Here is a 14,716-nt window from a genome sequence, read left to right as displayed (position 1 = left end):
TAAGCGACTGGCGCTAAGATAATGATAACGAAAAAAATTATCTCACCCATGTGAAATTCAGTGAGGAGGCAGATTCGAACACTCAAAATCGCACAACATCCAACCGGCATAATGGGTAAAAAGAGAGTTGGTGCTTTGGAGAAGGTCGATGCGGATCTGTAAGAACTCAATTGGTATATTTCTACGGATAATTGCTGACCTCTATAGTCCAAATTTACAATACAAGATTCGAAGAGATCCAAAGTAAGTTACATGTCTACACTGAGTAATGAAATCATCATCTAACAAGCATACCAGATCATACGCAGAAGATTTCCTAAATCAATATGGGCAATATCAAGCACAAAGAGACATTTTTATGTCTTCCCCTTCCACCGCGACATCTGGCGGCATCGTATCATTTCACGACCTCATCGATTTCGTCGCGCATTGTTCAGACTGTTTCCCAGAAGATACCGCAGAATTTCCAGAGGATCTCAAGCAAATTCTAACTTTACACCATGCCGAACTTGAAAGCGAATTGCGCGAGAAGATCGTAGGTAGTTTGGTATTGCTGCGACGAAAGGAAGTAATTGATTCGGCCAACCTTCTCAATACATTGTTTCCAATACTGGTAGCTACGCCGAGTAAAACACTCCGAACATTACTGTTCCAGAAGATCTTGTCAGATCTCCGCACTTCAAATTCGAAGAGCATCAACCATCGTCTCAATCGAACAATGCAGACAGCACTGTTCAATTTGCTCACCTCCGACCGAACATCTTCCAAAGGAATCTGGGCTGTGAAGATTACAAGAGAACTGTGGAAACGACAGATTTGGACAGATGCGAAAGCTGTTGAAATTATGAAGGAAGCGAGTTTGTCAGATAATGAGAAGGTTATTGGCGGTGGAGTACGGTTTTTCTTGGGAGGTGACAAGGAAAGAGAAGAAATGGAGGATGAAAGCAGTGATGAAGAAGCCATTGATATTGGTAAACTGAAACATCAAGTTGGCATCAACAAGAAGACAAAGAAGAAGACGAAAACATTGGAAAAGGCGGTCGAAAAGGTGCGCAGGAAGGAAAAGAAGAGCAAAGCACCTCATCCACTGAACTTTTCCGCCCTGCATCTCTTGCACGATCCCCAGGGTTTCGCCGAAACCCTGTTTTCAAAACACCTTCAAAACTCGAAGTCGAAACTTAACCTCGAACAAAAACTGATTGTCCTACAATTAGTCTCGCGACTTGTTGGCTTGCATAAGCTTACTGTAATTTCGTTATACTCGTACTTTACCAAGTACCTCACACCACGACAACCATCTGTAACTTCATTTTTGGCATCTCTAGCTCAAGCAACACATAATCTTGTTCCACCTGATGCCTTAGAACCTTTGGTACAGAAGATTGCCAATGAGTTCGTCTCTGAAGCCTCTGCCTCGGAGGTTGCTGCCTCCGGACTGAATGCGATTCGAGAAATTTGCGTACGTCAACCATTGGCAATGAACGATACACTTCTACAAGATCTTATAATGTACCGAAAGAGCAAGGACAAGGGAACAATGATGGCAGCGAAAGGATTGTTATCCTTGTATCGTGAAGTCGGAGCTGATATGTTGAAGAAGAGAGATAGAGGAAAGACAGCGACCATGGGTCTCAAGACTGGATTGATCAAAGAGAGACGTTTTGGAGAGGAAGAAGCCGGTGGTATCGAAGGTATTGAACTACTTGAGCAGTGGAAGGAAGACGAGAGGAAACGGAAACGAGTTGAACGTGGATTGCCGGAAGAATTGGGCACGGATGAAGAAGAGGACGATGAGGAAGATTGGAATGCATGGGATGTTGAATCCGATGCTGACAGTGATGAGGGTGGTTGGATCAATGTCGAGAGCGATGGTGAAATTGAGATTAGTGATAGTGAAGACGAAAAGCCAGCCGCGAAGAAAGCAAAGCTCGAAGTTAAAGCTACCGAAAAGGCCGCGGACGGCACCGAAACATCGACAGAAGATGCAGAGAAGGAGGCTGCCGACAAGGCCCTCGAACAGAAGATCTCCACATATGCAACCACCAAAATCCTGACTCCAGCCGATCTTGCAAAGCTTCAAGAGCTCCGTCTTGAGGCTAGCGTAAATAAGGCAATGGGAGGAAGGACACAATCTCAACGAATGAAGGACGCAGCTGCAAGACATGCGGATGATGCCTTGACAGCTGATCAAATTGAAGGTTTCTCGAAGTTACAAAAGAATACAAGAGAAGAGAAGATAGCAATGGCTAGGGAAGGAAAGGGTGAGCGTAGCGAGCATAAGTCTACCAAGGCAATCAGAAGGTCGAAGAAGGATGCCGAGGGAAAGAGTACTACCAATCAAGAGAAGTCTAGAAAGAAGAATTTCATGATGACGTTGGGTAAGGCTAAGAGTAAGCAAAAGAGAAGTTTGCAACATACTAGGAGGGTGCTTAAAGGACACATTGACAGAACTAAGAGAGGTGGAAAGAGAGGAAACATCGGATGTTAATTTATTGGTCGTATTACGAAATAATCAAAAGCAATTCATGCAGCTTTATCAACCTGCAGTATCATGAAATTCAGTTCACTTCTTGAACTTCTGCATTAATAACGGTGAGCCTCTGAATTTGGTGCGAAGTATACAATATCCATGAATTTCACCGTTCTGTCAAAGTTGACATGAGCATCGAGTTACAGTATGATTTATATACAAAGGGTATCCTCATCACCCTCATTTCATTCACACACGTGCACAGTGCTCAAAGAGAGAAAGTGCAATTCCTCGACCGCAATTTAGAAGGCGCGAAGAGATAATAGCTCCGCTCATTTATTCATCATTCTGAAAGAGGCGCCAAGATCTACTCGATACACCCACGACCAATATACATTAATCTATCACGCTCGACAGTATTGATATTACATTCTTTTCTTTTGGAATGTATCGCATGACAACATCCTTTTGAATCGATAGTACTGAACCATTTTACCAACTATGTTATGGAGGACGGTGAATACGAGCGCTTTCTGGAAAGCCTTTCAAAGCCGGATGAAGATGACTTTTCCAATGAGTTAGTATGTATTTCAGAACTCAAATATATTATTTGGCTCTCGAATTTCCACATTCTGTGGATCATTCTTGTAGCATAAATGCTTTCGCAGAAGACCTCTACAAGCACTGCAGTCCGATCAGCCCATCTAAAAGATGGCCTAAGTTATCACATCCTCCTAACTATGTTCTAAAGTCCATTTATTCGATTGCCAATAATCGTCCAATACAGCCTCCATTTCAGAGTCCTTTGAAGGAATGTTTTTCTTTAGACCCTCGCGAGAATTGGGACGGCGAGGAAGCGAACGAATGCGAACCTCTGATAGCCTCTGATCCGATTTCAAAAACAATATCTGCCGCGTCGAATTTCTTAGATCCTGAACCCGATCTAACTCTACCTGCCTATGTCTCAGTATCAGAAAGACTCTCTTTTGCCGCACAGAATTTCCTGGATTCCGACGAGCCTGACGAAACTCTGATGGCTTCTTTCTCGACTTCGATGAAACTTCCTTCTTTGGCTGCATGTATCCCTTGTGATAAGGGTGGGAAGAATTGTGACAAACACGCACCGTGTTCCAATTGTATTTATTTGAATATGTCCGGTAAAAAAGTGGACTGCATTTATCCAGTACGTCACTCATTATTCCAAACAACATACAAATAGCTGCTCACCTATATGAACTGAAGCTGATCAATAGTATGTAGAAAAACAGAGGCGTGCCGGATCTATCAACAAGCAAAGAGGCGGACGTCACTGGGTTAGATAAAGCTGTTGCATCGAAGGCAGTCGCCACCAAAACCAAGATGGATCCCAGAGAGAAATCAGAAGGGTTGCATGGGAAGCAATTGAAGAAGTGATTACTGGGAGTTAGATAAAGTCTCGCAACGGATTCTCTTCTTGTCGAGTTGTCACGTGGAGTTTTGCCAGCGAAATAATGGTAGTATAAATTGGGTATTGTTTTATTGTATTCACAATAGCGATTCATGAAATGTCTCTTCTTATCCATCAAGTTTCAGAGTACTAAATCTGATGATCGAGGTTTATATCTCTGAACAGTCCGTTCGAATTGTTATATCTTGAATATCTGAATGCGATATTCAACACGATTTCTGGAAAGGCTAGAAACCCCCTCTCAGGCAAGTATGTTGCTCTTTTCACTAACATCACACATTCATTTCCCATCCTCACCTCTATTCAACAACCTGCTACGTACTCACCTCCACATCGTCGATTCTCTCCAGCTTTAATCACTGAACAACCATCACTTACCCGCTTACATCCCTAACAATCTCACTGATTCCTTCAGGATATTTCTTCGTGTCGCCAAACAACTCAAAAACGACCTCCCTCATAGAAAAAGGTATGGAAATCTCTCACCTCAAACCACTAATACCAATTAGCACTCTTACACACAACGCAAATCAAAAATGCTCATTCTATTCTGCCTTCCAATTCATTCCAGGTATCTGCATCTTATAAAAGGCACTTAGTTCACGCCATTTATATTCATCCTTTCTCTACAACCAAGTCATACACCGATGTGTATATATCAGAATCAAACCATGACCCCAATTTCAAGTTATAAGTTCCTAATTCATTCAATCCAAATCACTGACAAATCTTTGATATCCTCTCTGGGAGATACATGCTAGAAGGAGAATATGCATACCGTATTCATACAAAGTCAGAGACTTGAATCGATCAAATATGCCGAATAGCCAAAGGCACAACCATATTTTTGCTCATGAACACACTCAAAAACCCCAGCACACCTTCCTCCCTCGCCATTTTTACTCTGTCCCCTTCTGGTTCTCTACATATTCAACTCGCACAGAGCACCACTCACTGTATTATGTGCGCAATCTCGGGAGTTCACCTGCTTCAACTTAATTTGCTTATGCCTCATCTCTTTAGCCCACCACCCCGAATTCTCAATCTCTACCCTAGAAATGTCAACACGCACAACAAGGAACGAACAGATTTGTATAATCTACATGATTCGGCATATGATACTTGCTCCATCCCGTCCAGATGAACGATACAGTTTGGATTCAATGTAGAATACAGACATGGTCTTGGATTTCAGACATGAAAACACATAGATAGGTATGCAGTTTGAAGAACACGGAACGAGAACACAGGAAGAAAATATCTCCAAAGGCATTTTCCCATGCGAATAAACATCCGTGAATATAAAAACATCCTATGAACCCCCGAAATCTACTCACTCCCTCTCATTCCAAACCCACCTGGGCAACTCTCACATCCCTTCATGAACCCGAGGTGTTATGTTTGTTTGTTTGTTTGTTTTGTCAGAATGTCATGAAGCAGCACTGTGTAGGTAGTTCTTGCAAGCAAACCCAGGAAATGAAGGTCAATTGATCTGCAAAATAATTTCTAGAATGTTGACGAACTTCATATTATATTCCAGGTCTTGCTCAACTTTTCGCCACATTTTATGATGGGAAAGGATTGGGGAGGGAGAGGGTCAGGCAGGTATCAGTTGCACGGCGTTGAGAGTGAAATGCGATGTATACATGTATGTATTTGTGACGTAAATGTTCTGCAGGGTAGAAGAAGAGAAGAGAGGGAGGGAGGAGAAGCAGTCCAGTTGAATATCATAGTCAATCGATGAGCCCCCCCAAGACTAGGTATTCACAACACCCCACGAGAACACAAGCTACAACTTTAATTATTCGTGTACAATCACAAATGAGATGCGTTCGTTGGTGTATCGATAAAAACATAAAGAATGCAAAGAGATTTTCAGCGTGCACTGGATCATTACATATCAATCCAGGAGTGTTGTTCATAAAACCGTTGTGGAATCAATGTACGTTTATTTGCATCCATTGCAGTACGTCAATATAAAATTCAACCACCTACTTGAATGAAAATGTCTACCCCCCTTCCATAACGCCCATTCTCCACACACTCAACTCGTTAAGTCATCAATCCCTCACTCTCATGCCCAGCAACGGTGTACTCATCGTCCCCAACAATCCAAGAACCCTGCTGCTTGAAGCGCGCAAAATGATGGAATTCTACGTAGGAACGAATCATCAACTACCGATTATTGATGAATCGAAATTGAGAGTTGGGCGGTAGTGGTCCCGATGTAGCGAGGCTACTACATTGTCAAGGCGAGGGGTCTTTGGCTCTTGAGAGCACTGCATCTCTAGGTTGAAACTACCATACGCCAAGCAGAGTGAAAGGAATAGCCAGTTTTCTCCAGTGTCACTTTTACTGGCAAGTCTTGAAAGGAAATTAGACACAGCTTAGAAGTCAACTCCTTGGAAACTTCATACAAGCAGGAAGTGCAGGTGGAAGACTCCGGGAAGCATAAATCGAGGTGTAAAACTGAAGCGGCCTGGCTGTGAGTTTGTTAGCAACATTTGTCAATCATCGTACATGTCACTTGTGGAGTTTTAGAGTGTGCGGGATTTGTTCATCAAATTTGCTTTTGTATCTGGAGGTATCAAAATTCTGTAGAATCACCAGATGGCATATGATCAGCCCTTACAGCCATCCTAGGCTCATGGTCCCATACAAATTTGTGCACTTGAACCGATGGCACAAAATCACTGAATGCATATATCCATTATTCCGGTTGTGTCATGACTTTTTGCATTCATAAAAGTCGTTTATGTGACAGAAATGCAGCCAATCGCCCATCCATCCATAATGCAAATTGAAACACCCCACAGAAAATCCCCGAATATAACCATTTAACGATTGCTCTTGGCGACACGCTCCAACTCATCCTTCTTCTTGATGGCGTAGGAGTTGCTGCTTCCCTTAGCAGCGTTGATCAATTCTTCAGCCAAGCACTCAGCAATGGACTTGACGTTTCTGAATGAAGCTTCACGGGCACCGATGGTAAGGAGAGCAATGGCTTGGTTGACACGGCGGAGAGGGGAGACATCGACGGCTTGACGACGGACGGTACCGGCAGATCCGATACGGGTGGAATCTTCGCGAGGACCGCAGTTGACGATAGCATCAACGGCAACTTGGATTGGGTTTTGGTCGGTCATGATGTGGATCTATAATTTTGACTGTTAGAATTTCCTGCAAATGTGTCACAATGTGGTCGGACGTACGATCTCGAAGGCGTGGGCAACAATGCGGACAGCCATGAGCTTCTTTCCGTTGTTGCGACCGTTCATCATCAAGGAGTTGGTGAGACGCTCAATGATTGGGCAGTTGGCCTTTCTGAATCTCTTTTGCGCATAACGACCGGCGGAGTGGGAGATGTAGACTGGGGCTCTGATTTGAATGTAATCGCTGTTGAAAAAATATCGCATTAGCCTTTGGCTCTTCCTATAATTCCCCTCATCCAAAACAAGTGTCGAATGTTTTCCATTTCCATCCTTTTCTCCTCCATATAAATTTCGCATTGGGTGTTCTTACGTCAAAGAGATGTCGCGAATCTCAACATCCTCGTAGCTCCATTTGTTGAAAAGCTGCAAATTGTCAGCTTCCATATTCCCCATTATCGATAAATTTCAATTGAGTTGTACCTTGATGCTTCCAATCTCCTCAGTGACCTCCTTTGGGAGCACTTGGTAGCCGGAAACGGCCTCGACTTCGATTTCTCCTTCAGACATGATTGCGATGGCTGATTTGTGGAGTTGGCGGTGGTGGTTAAATTTACAAGTTGTCGACGTCGGTGAAATTTCTCAAGTTGATAGAGTTTCCACTCGAATATTCTTGAGGCGCTAAAGGGTTTGTGTGAAATTCAACCCTCGCTTATTAGTGATGGCCTGAGTGCCTGAACATCAAATTTTCTGGGGGAACATGAATTTTTCCACTGGACGAAATCGAATTGGCAATTGAAATGGCAATGAAGATGGTGAAAATTAATTATTTAATGTTCTTGATTGAATTCTATTTTTGTTTCGAACTTTGAAGAAGTTCCTGCTCTCTCTTGAGCGTTGATAAATACATGATTGATGTGAAAAGCTTGATAGTATGTTGTGGCAGCCAACTCCGATAAGGCCGGCCCTACAAGATTCAAGATCTGATATCTTTTACAGTTAATAAGTGTAGCGACCATCAATACCTAAGGATATAATCTTGACTGTGTCGAGTTTCTGTATGAGCCATATGAATTCCCCCCCAAAGTCGACAACATCTTCCCTCCACTTACCTTGACCACCTACACACGTAAGAATATACCGGAGGACGCCATTTGTGAGAAAACAACATCTCGGAAGTGCCACACACATATAAGACCACCAGCGCCCTTGCTTGTGGTGTCTGCGCCCTTTATATCAAAATATGAGGAACACCGTGAAGCTATTCGCAAACCTTGCGCCAAAGCGAATTCATGGATATCCAGTAATATCAACCGATCTGTCCCAGCACAAGTATTCTGGTCCTTTCGCTGAGGTCATTCGGATTCCCCTCCCCCCAGCATACCGCGAATGTGATTGGAAGCTGGGTGTGTATCATTTTGTATCCTCTGCATGTAAACAATTTCGAGTGGAAGTCCGATTATCGAAAATCCCAACTGCCTGCTCTCGACAGACCAATTGAGCCACGGACAAGACAGGTTGTGGATTGATCAGAACAGAGTTATTCCTTCCTCGTTTCCCGAGTTGAGGTCTGCCACATGAGCGACTTCGTTTGCCGATCTGAACTTGACATCTTCTCATCGCATCTGACTGAACCTATTGTCCAGCCCACCAAGCGTACATCTCATCGGGTTGGTATCGGGAGGACGAGTCGTCGAACGTCAAGTGAACTCGCGCAATTGTGTGCGCAGTCTCGTAACGGCCATCTCAATTGAAAATCGGTGTCTGCGTGCGATGTAACCGAGGGCGAATATGTTCGAGGTGACTGTTGTTCGAGTGGAAGAGCTGGTACGTTCCAAAACTAGCACATGCAAATTCAAGACAAGACTTACTGTGAGGCGTCATACACTTTCAAATACAGAATAGATCGGAATGGCTGCATAGGTATTATTTACCTGGAATATGCAAAGTTCCTTGTGTTGCCATTCTTTCGTGTTGTATAATTAACATAAATTGTTGTTAAAATCCTTCTTCTCATGATGTATAAAGAGTCCACAGGTGTTAAGCTTACCCAGTTGGATCTTGGCGTTCGGTCGTACAATCCTTAGCCCATTTTTGATGCCTGAACATCAATCGCTCTTCCACTTCAATGCACATCTCGAAAATTCCTCCAATATCAACAATGAAGCGTCAAGAACCTATTCTGAACATTAGTTCAAGATTTCTCAGGCAATTTTACGTCTGTCAAGAAGTCTCTTCACTCGTGTAGTGAAAGCAAATAAATGGGATTATGGTTCCTCTATGCTCAGACATGTACGCAGCTGCACCAAGTGGTGGTCCACAAACAAACTTCACTCCACTGATCATGAATGGTTTGCGAGACGATTCAAAACACTACAAATCCTGATGCTGCCGGATGACAGTACTCTTTTTCTAACTCTGGTGGGGGGAAGGAAACTATAAGACAGGCGTGGAGGGGTGATCATCCCCCAATGCTTAAGTTCATGGCATTCGTTCTTCACTTTCTTCACGAGGGCCTTCGGACGAGTCTTTTCATTGCCGATATATGTTTTGTTATTGTGGATTGAACATCCCTAATATTTCTTGTCAAATTTGTAGATTAATTCGCTTCTTGTCGTGTAGCTCAAACATGTCTGCATACTTGTGCTCGCCGATTTTCTACCACTCAAAATCATGTATCGTTCCAAAAAGAGACCGAGTTACAAATTTCAACCCTTGATTCCAAACTCATGGAGTTTGTCTTCTGTTCTACCACAGTCATGAGATTAAAAAATCAGTCTCTGGAGAGACTTTGATTGAATCATCACTGGAATATTATCATTACCGCAGCCATGCAAAAGCTCTTAGTCTCCTGATCCAAGCATCCTGCTGATTTACATCTCATCACTGATCTTTATGTCTTGGAATCCCGAATCTAGCACCCTATTCTGTGGGGAAAAGATTTGCTCGAGCTACAAATTATTCAGAAACTTCACCAGAGCTCATCAAGCAGTCAATTGGTCATTGTATCAATGGAATGTTAGAATCCAAGCTCCAAAGGTCTCTCTTCGAACGTTGAGGGAAAATAGCATGGACATTGAGACTTAGTGTGCTTTATCGGAAGATCATTTCCTCTCATGTTCCCATTTTGATTCCCTTCTCAATTTGACTGACCACGTGATGTCGAATCGAAGATATGATTGGTCGGTGTCTAAGTAGACCTCAAATATTTCACAAAATTGGACTCAATTGTGCAAGTGGAACTCATAGAATAAAGCTTGATCGTTTGAGTTTATCTATAACTATTCCAGGTTATTGAACTAGCATCTTCAAATGGCTTATTGGGTGCGTCAAGTGGATTTCACGTGATCGAGCTTACACAGGTAGGAACAAATCCTCATCTTACTCATCACTCCTCTTGAGTATTTTAATCTGATAACAAACTTCTCAACTATTGAAGATTCTTATATAATTCTATTACCGCTTTGATTGCCTATATGTCTGACTACATGGTGTTCACTGTACACCTAATTAGTTGTATAAACATGTGAAGTCTGTTCTGTAAAATTCAACAAAAGCTCACTCGCGAGGCACAGAATCATAGGAGGTGAAGCAGATTTCTTATTTTCTGTTAACATTCTACTTTACAATTCTTACACTCAAATCCCTTCATTTTATGCGTCTTACATTCTAGCCTTATGCACCCGCAAATGTTCTATTTACGTCAGCATGCTGCAGTAACGAGATGAACCAGAGGATTAAACGAGAAGCGTAGCCTGCCAATCTTACTTCACTAATTTCCTATGTTCCTTTTGTGGCTTTAACGGTATATTCCTACACAACTCTAAAATATTTGACACCACTCTCTGTTCTTCCCCAATGTTTTAATGGTTCGCAGAGCGCATGTCATAAATCCATTGCATCGTGGTTGGCCATGATTTCAAAAGGATTGTCATGTCATGCACCGCCATAAGTGGCTCCAAAATACTACACCGGCTTGGCCTTGCCCCGAAAAATCCCAAGGATGTAAACAAATATAAGAACCTAAAGTTGAGTTTAGTACTCTCCAGGTTTTGTTGTCGTCACTCTTTTGTTTTCCTATCTCTTTTCCGTGTAGCATTCGCTATGCGGGTATTTCACAATGTTTCTTTGCAATTAATATTGCTTGGATTTGCAAGCCTAGTTTATTCATTTCAATTCACAAATCCGGCGTTTAATCCCGTAATAGGACACCAATTTACGATTACCTGGGTTGATGCAACCGGCTCCGTTACTCTCCATTTAGCACCCGTTCAATATTATAATGAAAGTGTTTCGCTAGCCGGCGCGATATCGATAGGAGGTGTGTTATAAGCCGGCATCATCAATATATTACACAGGACTGACTGTAGAAATGCCAGTTGCAACATCGGGAAATTCATTACTTTGGACTCCAAATAATTCACTTCAAGCTGGAGTTTATAAGATATATTGGGTCCCTTTAGACAATACTCAGCCTGAAGTAGACAGCCCAACATTTACGCTCGGCCAGATGCCTGTTAGCTCTTCTACCAATACAAGCAGCGCAAGTAATAATCAGGCTAGTTCGATCGGCATAAATTCAACCACCTCACCCACTGGAACATCTACCCCTACTGCAGCAAATGGGGAAGCAGCCTCAGCTTCGAGTTCTTCAATGAGCGCTCAGCCCGCATCCAATTCATCTAATTCCCTGACAAACACCATTAAAATCAGCATCTCCGTCAGCATAATCCTCGGAGTAACCCTCATTATGGTCATTGCCTTTATACTCATCCGGCGTCGCCGCTATCTCGCAACCACGCCTCGAACAAAGAGACAACTCACCACGAAGGAAATCGCAGACGATAACGATTCATGGGATGGAGAACGTCAATTTCAACCCGAACTACCTACTGAGTCAGAGGCTGCGACGAGATCGTATGTTGATCTGGTGAAGAAGAAACATGTCAGTGTTAATGCGGAGCCAGTGGAAATGGATGCGTATTTTGGTGGAAGGGATGTGAAAAGTGGAAATGGGATAGATGAGCGGAAAGAAAGACGCAAGACGAGAGAAATGGATGCAGGGCTGGGATTGGGATTGGGAGATGTAGAAGAGCTGGTCGAACCTCGAGAGTTGGATGTTGGGAACTCGGGGACGATCTATGGGGAAGGAAAAATTGGCCATCGGTTTAATGTAAGAGATAATGTTAATATTATTGGAATATAAACTAAGTCCATTGATCAAGTATGGATGCGAGGTTTATGCAAATGATGGTGGAATTCTAGAGGCTGGGTCCTGCGAGTGCCGAATAGGAGTTTCCTATCCACGTTTATTTGGGTTTGTGATCACGCATCGTATCAGAGATAATATTTATTACCATTCATATGCAGCTTCCTAGTCAAGATAATCGATAGTATCTCAATCGCACCCCAGTGTTCATCGTTAGATTCCTGCTTGACTCGAGAAGTCTGCAAACACCGCTTAGTCCCCCAGCTTTTCTCCACTCCCTTTTTCGCACCCGATTTCCCACTCCTAATTTAACAATCACCAGTCTTTCAATCGTCATTGATTCCCTTATAACTTATAATCCGCAATGGCCGCATCAAATGCCGTATCAACAGGCGCCACAATAGTTCTAATAAAAATCAGTTTCCAAGCTTTCCAAAAAAAAAAAAAAAAAAAAAGAAAAAAAAAACACAACATCAGCAACATAATATAAAATAAAATCCAACAAACCTCGCCGTTTCCTGAAAAGCTGCGGGAATCTTCTCAATGATCTTTGCGCTAAACTTATCCGTCGCACTCTGCTCCTCTACCAAATTTAACAAGATCAGCGGACTGAAAAGTAGCTTGTCGAATTTTGGTTTCGCAGATACGATCGTGTCGAGAGTTTCCTCTACGACGGTGACGAGGTTTTGGGTCGCGGTGGCGATGGTGATGGTTTCGATTAAAGTGAGATTTGCGGAGGAAGAAGCAACCCAGGTGCCGGTGTTGATGTCGATGAGGAGTTTAGCGGAGAGGGTGACGATGGGGAAGGAGGTTAGGAGGCTGCCGGACCACTGGGGGGGAAAGATGAAGAGGGTTAGTTGGATGGATCGATGGGACACGATCATGGTGGGAAGAGCGAGAATGAACAGGAGACATACACTAGAGACGGTTTGGTTGAGAGAAGTGGTTGTATTTGAGATTTCTGAAATGGCATCTACGATTGCTTGGCCATCGCAAAGGACTTTGGAGGCGAGAAAGAACAATGGGAGAATAGTGAAACGCATCTTGAACGGGAATTTTGGGCGTGTGTATATGACGAATCAGAATCAGGCAATGATGAGGATAGGTTTCAGAAAATTCTCTATGATTTATACGTGTATGTGTATCCGCATTATATATCCCAGATCGGATAAATGCATTGTCAACTCTCACTGTCTCAATGTATGTCGATCGGCAAACAACTACACGACAAATACCTGCAGCTTTTAGGCACTTTAGACGTATTGATATCCTTTGATACTTATTGGCAGGTGCTCATCATAAACAGTAATGATGTGATGAGGGGAAATACAAATAAACAGGGTCGACGACTAGCCACCCCGTAGCCAATTCCCTGCAAATTCCGATCGGAACAAAAGTATTGTGCGCTTAATTTTATCTTCGGACGGATATCATGAAGAATGAACATGCTAAGCATGCTGCAGGAACACATGTCTGCGGGGTAATCTGGGGAAGTATCCTTGTCTGCCGCGGTTTATGGTCTCACATGTGAAGGACCGGTAGGGATGATCACGACAAGCGAGATCAGTGAAATCGAGGAAATTCTCAGCCACTTATCCTTCCATACGTGATAACTTGCTTTGGAGTTTCTTGATGGACGAGTCGAGCAGAATTCAAATCATTCGTGAGGTGGGCTCTTTCAGTGTACTGCAAGCAATACTGACCGTTGTCTTGTGGAGTAGTAACTTAGCAGAATGGGGTTTGAGGACTTTTGCATTTGAATGCATATGCCCTACCATTATCACAATTGATAGCAGTCTAAATAGAGCGCAGCAATAATAATATCGAGTTTAACGCGATCGCTCAAAAAAACCCCCGATTCGAAGACTCACCGTTCAAAAATCAGATTTTGATCTGATGCAGCGCTCTGCTGGTCTAAAAGAGGGGATCGACGTCCGTTCATAGAAAACGGTCTGTCAATTTTTGTACCTGGAGGCCGTTGTTTTTTTAGAGAAATGCAATTCATGACAGGCGAAGAAAGTGTATCATCAATAAAGCATTAAAATTGTAATTGAATCGGATGAATCGGATGAAAACAATGATATGGAGATATAGTTACAACACCAATACCCAGTGACTTTTGGCATAAGAGAATTGAATTCTAGATTCTAGACGGGGAAAGATATGGATGAGACATGCCCAGAGTATGATTGGTTACTTTTACATACCCATTGATTAAATAGCTTCGATAGAACAATAAATGCTTATATGGTAAGAACCTGTATAATTGTATACAAAATGAATCATCATGTTCATATCTTGACAGGTTAGGACCATAAGCAGATGGAAACTCTTAGAAATATTGAAAACTATTGGGGAAAAGTCTCCCGAATGCTGGCTCCAAATGTACATGACAAACAGCTCCACTGGAAACGATTTCTGACCATCTTTTTGAAATCTTT

At 42.7% G+C, this 14,716-nt stretch overlaps 5 protein-coding genes across 7 annotated transcripts; 3 read left to right on the top strand and 2 right to left on the bottom strand.

Moving 5' to 3' along the window:
* The first annotated feature begins 9 nt into the window (after positions 1 to 9).
* Positions 10 to 2,566, top strand: Bcsda1. Its single transcript, XM_024691692.1, has 3 exons — positions 10 to 158; positions 208 to 243; positions 298 to 2,566. Exons 1-3 carry the CDS (start codon positions 112 to 114, stop codon positions 2,486 to 2,488), a joined length of 2,274 nt encoding a protein of 757 aa, XP_024547463.1. The 5' UTR covers positions 10 to 111; the 3' UTR covers positions 2,489 to 2,566.
* A 288-nt stretch (positions 2,567 to 2,854) lies between these two features.
* BCIN_03g00600 (hypothetical protein) lies at positions 2,855 to 4,041 on the top strand. Of its 3 annotated transcripts, none has more exons than XM_024691689.1 (3): positions 2,855 to 3,051; positions 3,222 to 3,653; positions 3,731 to 4,041. In XM_024691689.1, exons 1-3 carry the CDS (start codon positions 2,977 to 2,979, stop codon positions 3,881 to 3,883), a joined length of 660 nt encoding a protein of 219 aa, XP_024547460.1. In that variant the 5' UTR covers positions 2,855 to 2,976; the 3' UTR covers positions 3,884 to 4,041. The 3 variants fall into 3 exon arrangements, with proteins under 3 accessions (XP_024547460.1, XP_024547461.1, XP_024547462.1); XM_024691691.1 differs by having other exon boundaries at positions 3,724 to 4,041; XM_024691690.1 differs by having other exon boundaries at positions 3,713 to 4,041.
* A 2,419-nt stretch (positions 4,042 to 6,460) lies between these two features.
* On the bottom strand, positions 6,461 to 7,774 carry Bcrps5. The gene is made up of 4 exons (XM_001559437.2): positions 7,550 to 7,774; positions 7,440 to 7,492; positions 7,130 to 7,313; positions 6,461 to 7,072 (listed from the first exon to the last, which is right to left on the bottom strand). The coding sequence occupies exons 1-4, from the start codon at positions 7,634 to 7,636 to the stop codon at positions 6,755 to 6,757; spliced, it is 642 nt and encodes a 213-aa protein (XP_001559487.1). The 5' UTR covers positions 7,637 to 7,774; the 3' UTR covers positions 6,461 to 6,754.
* A 3,609-nt stretch (positions 7,775 to 11,383) lies between these two features.
* BCIN_03g00580 (hypothetical protein) lies at positions 11,384 to 12,330 on the top strand. The gene has a single exon (XM_001559439.2). The coding sequence runs from the start codon at positions 11,439 to 11,441 to the stop codon at positions 12,270 to 12,272; it is 834 nt and encodes a 277-aa protein (XP_001559489.2). The 5' UTR covers positions 11,384 to 11,438; the 3' UTR covers positions 12,273 to 12,330.
* Positions 12,331 to 12,366: 36 nt separating this feature from the next.
* Positions 12,367 to 13,525, bottom strand: BCIN_03g00570 (hypothetical protein). The gene is made up of 3 exons (XM_024691688.1): positions 13,193 to 13,525; positions 12,783 to 13,105; positions 12,367 to 12,681 (listed from the first exon to the last, which is right to left on the bottom strand). Exons 1-3 carry the CDS (start codon positions 13,316 to 13,318, stop codon positions 12,621 to 12,623), a joined length of 510 nt encoding a protein of 169 aa, XP_024547459.1. The 5' UTR covers positions 13,319 to 13,525; the 3' UTR covers positions 12,367 to 12,620.
* Between the last annotated feature and the right edge of the window lie 1,191 nt (positions 13,526 to 14,716).

The sequence above is a fragment of the Botrytis cinerea genome, chromosome 3, assembly GCF_000143535.2.
Source record: "Botrytis cinerea B05.10 chromosome 3, complete sequence".
Taxonomy (NCBI): domain Eukaryota; kingdom Fungi; phylum Ascomycota; class Leotiomycetes; order Helotiales; family Sclerotiniaceae; genus Botrytis; species Botrytis cinerea.
The sequence above is the reverse complement of the archived record's forward strand: the minus strand, read 5'-3'. Positions and strand labels throughout refer to the sequence as shown.

What these genes read in the sequence shown, in the direction of transcription:
- Bcrps5 (XM_001559437.2), bottom strand. Translation starts at nt 7,636, where the DNA reads ATGTCTGAAGGAGAAATCGAAGTCGAGGCCGTTTCCGGCTACCAAGTG. An exon ending in AGGAGATTGGAAGCATCAAG is followed by an intron (nt 7,493 to 7,549) that starts GTACAACTCAAT and finishes GACAATTTGCAG; the next exon opens with CTTTTCAACAAATGGAGCTA. An exon ending in ATTCGCGACATCTCTTTGAC is followed by an intron (nt 7,314 to 7,439) that starts GTAAGAACACCC and finishes TTTTTTCAACAG; the next exon opens with CGATTACATTCAAATCAGAG.
- BCIN_03g00600 (XM_024691689.1), top strand. Translation starts at nt 2,977, where the DNA reads ATGGAGGACGGTGAATACGAGCGCTTTCTGGAAAGCCTTTCAAAGCCG. An exon ending in ATGACTTTTCCAATGAGTTA is followed by an intron (nt 3,052 to 3,221) that starts GTATGTATTTCA and finishes TATGTTCTAAAG; the next exon opens with TCCATTTATTCGATTGCCAA. An exon ending in AAGTGGACTGCATTTATCCA is followed by an intron (nt 3,654 to 3,730) that starts GTACGTCACTCA and finishes AATAGTATGTAG; the next exon opens with AAAAACAGAGGCGTGCCGGA.
- Bcsda1 (XM_024691692.1), top strand. Translation starts at nt 112, where the DNA reads ATGGGTAAAAAGAGAGTTGGTGCTTTGGAGAAGGTCGATGCGGATCT. An exon ending in GAGAAGGTCGATGCGGATCT is followed by an intron (nt 159 to 207) that starts GTAAGAACTCAA and finishes TGACCTCTATAG; the next exon opens with TCCAAATTTACAATACAAGA. An exon ending in AAGATTCGAAGAGATCCAAA is followed by an intron (nt 244 to 297) that starts GTAAGTTACATG and finishes CAAGCATACCAG; the next exon opens with ATCATACGCAGAAGATTTCC.
- BCIN_03g00580 (XM_001559439.2), top strand. Translation starts at nt 11,439, where the DNA reads ATGCCAGTTGCAACATCGGGAAATTCATTACTTTGGACTCCAAATAAT.
- BCIN_03g00570 (XM_024691688.1), bottom strand. Translation starts at nt 13,318, where the DNA reads ATGCGTTTCACTATTCTCCCATTGTTCTTTCTCGCCTCCAAAGTCCTT. An exon ending in TCAACCAAACCGTCTCTAGT is followed by an intron (nt 13,106 to 13,192) that starts GTATGTCTCCTG and finishes TTTCCCCCCCAG; the next exon opens with TGGTCCGGCAGCCTCCTAAC. An exon ending in GCTTTTCAGGAAACGGCGAG is followed by an intron (nt 12,682 to 12,782) that starts GTTTGTTGGATT and finishes GATTTTTATTAG; the next exon opens with AACTATTGTGGCGCCTGTTG.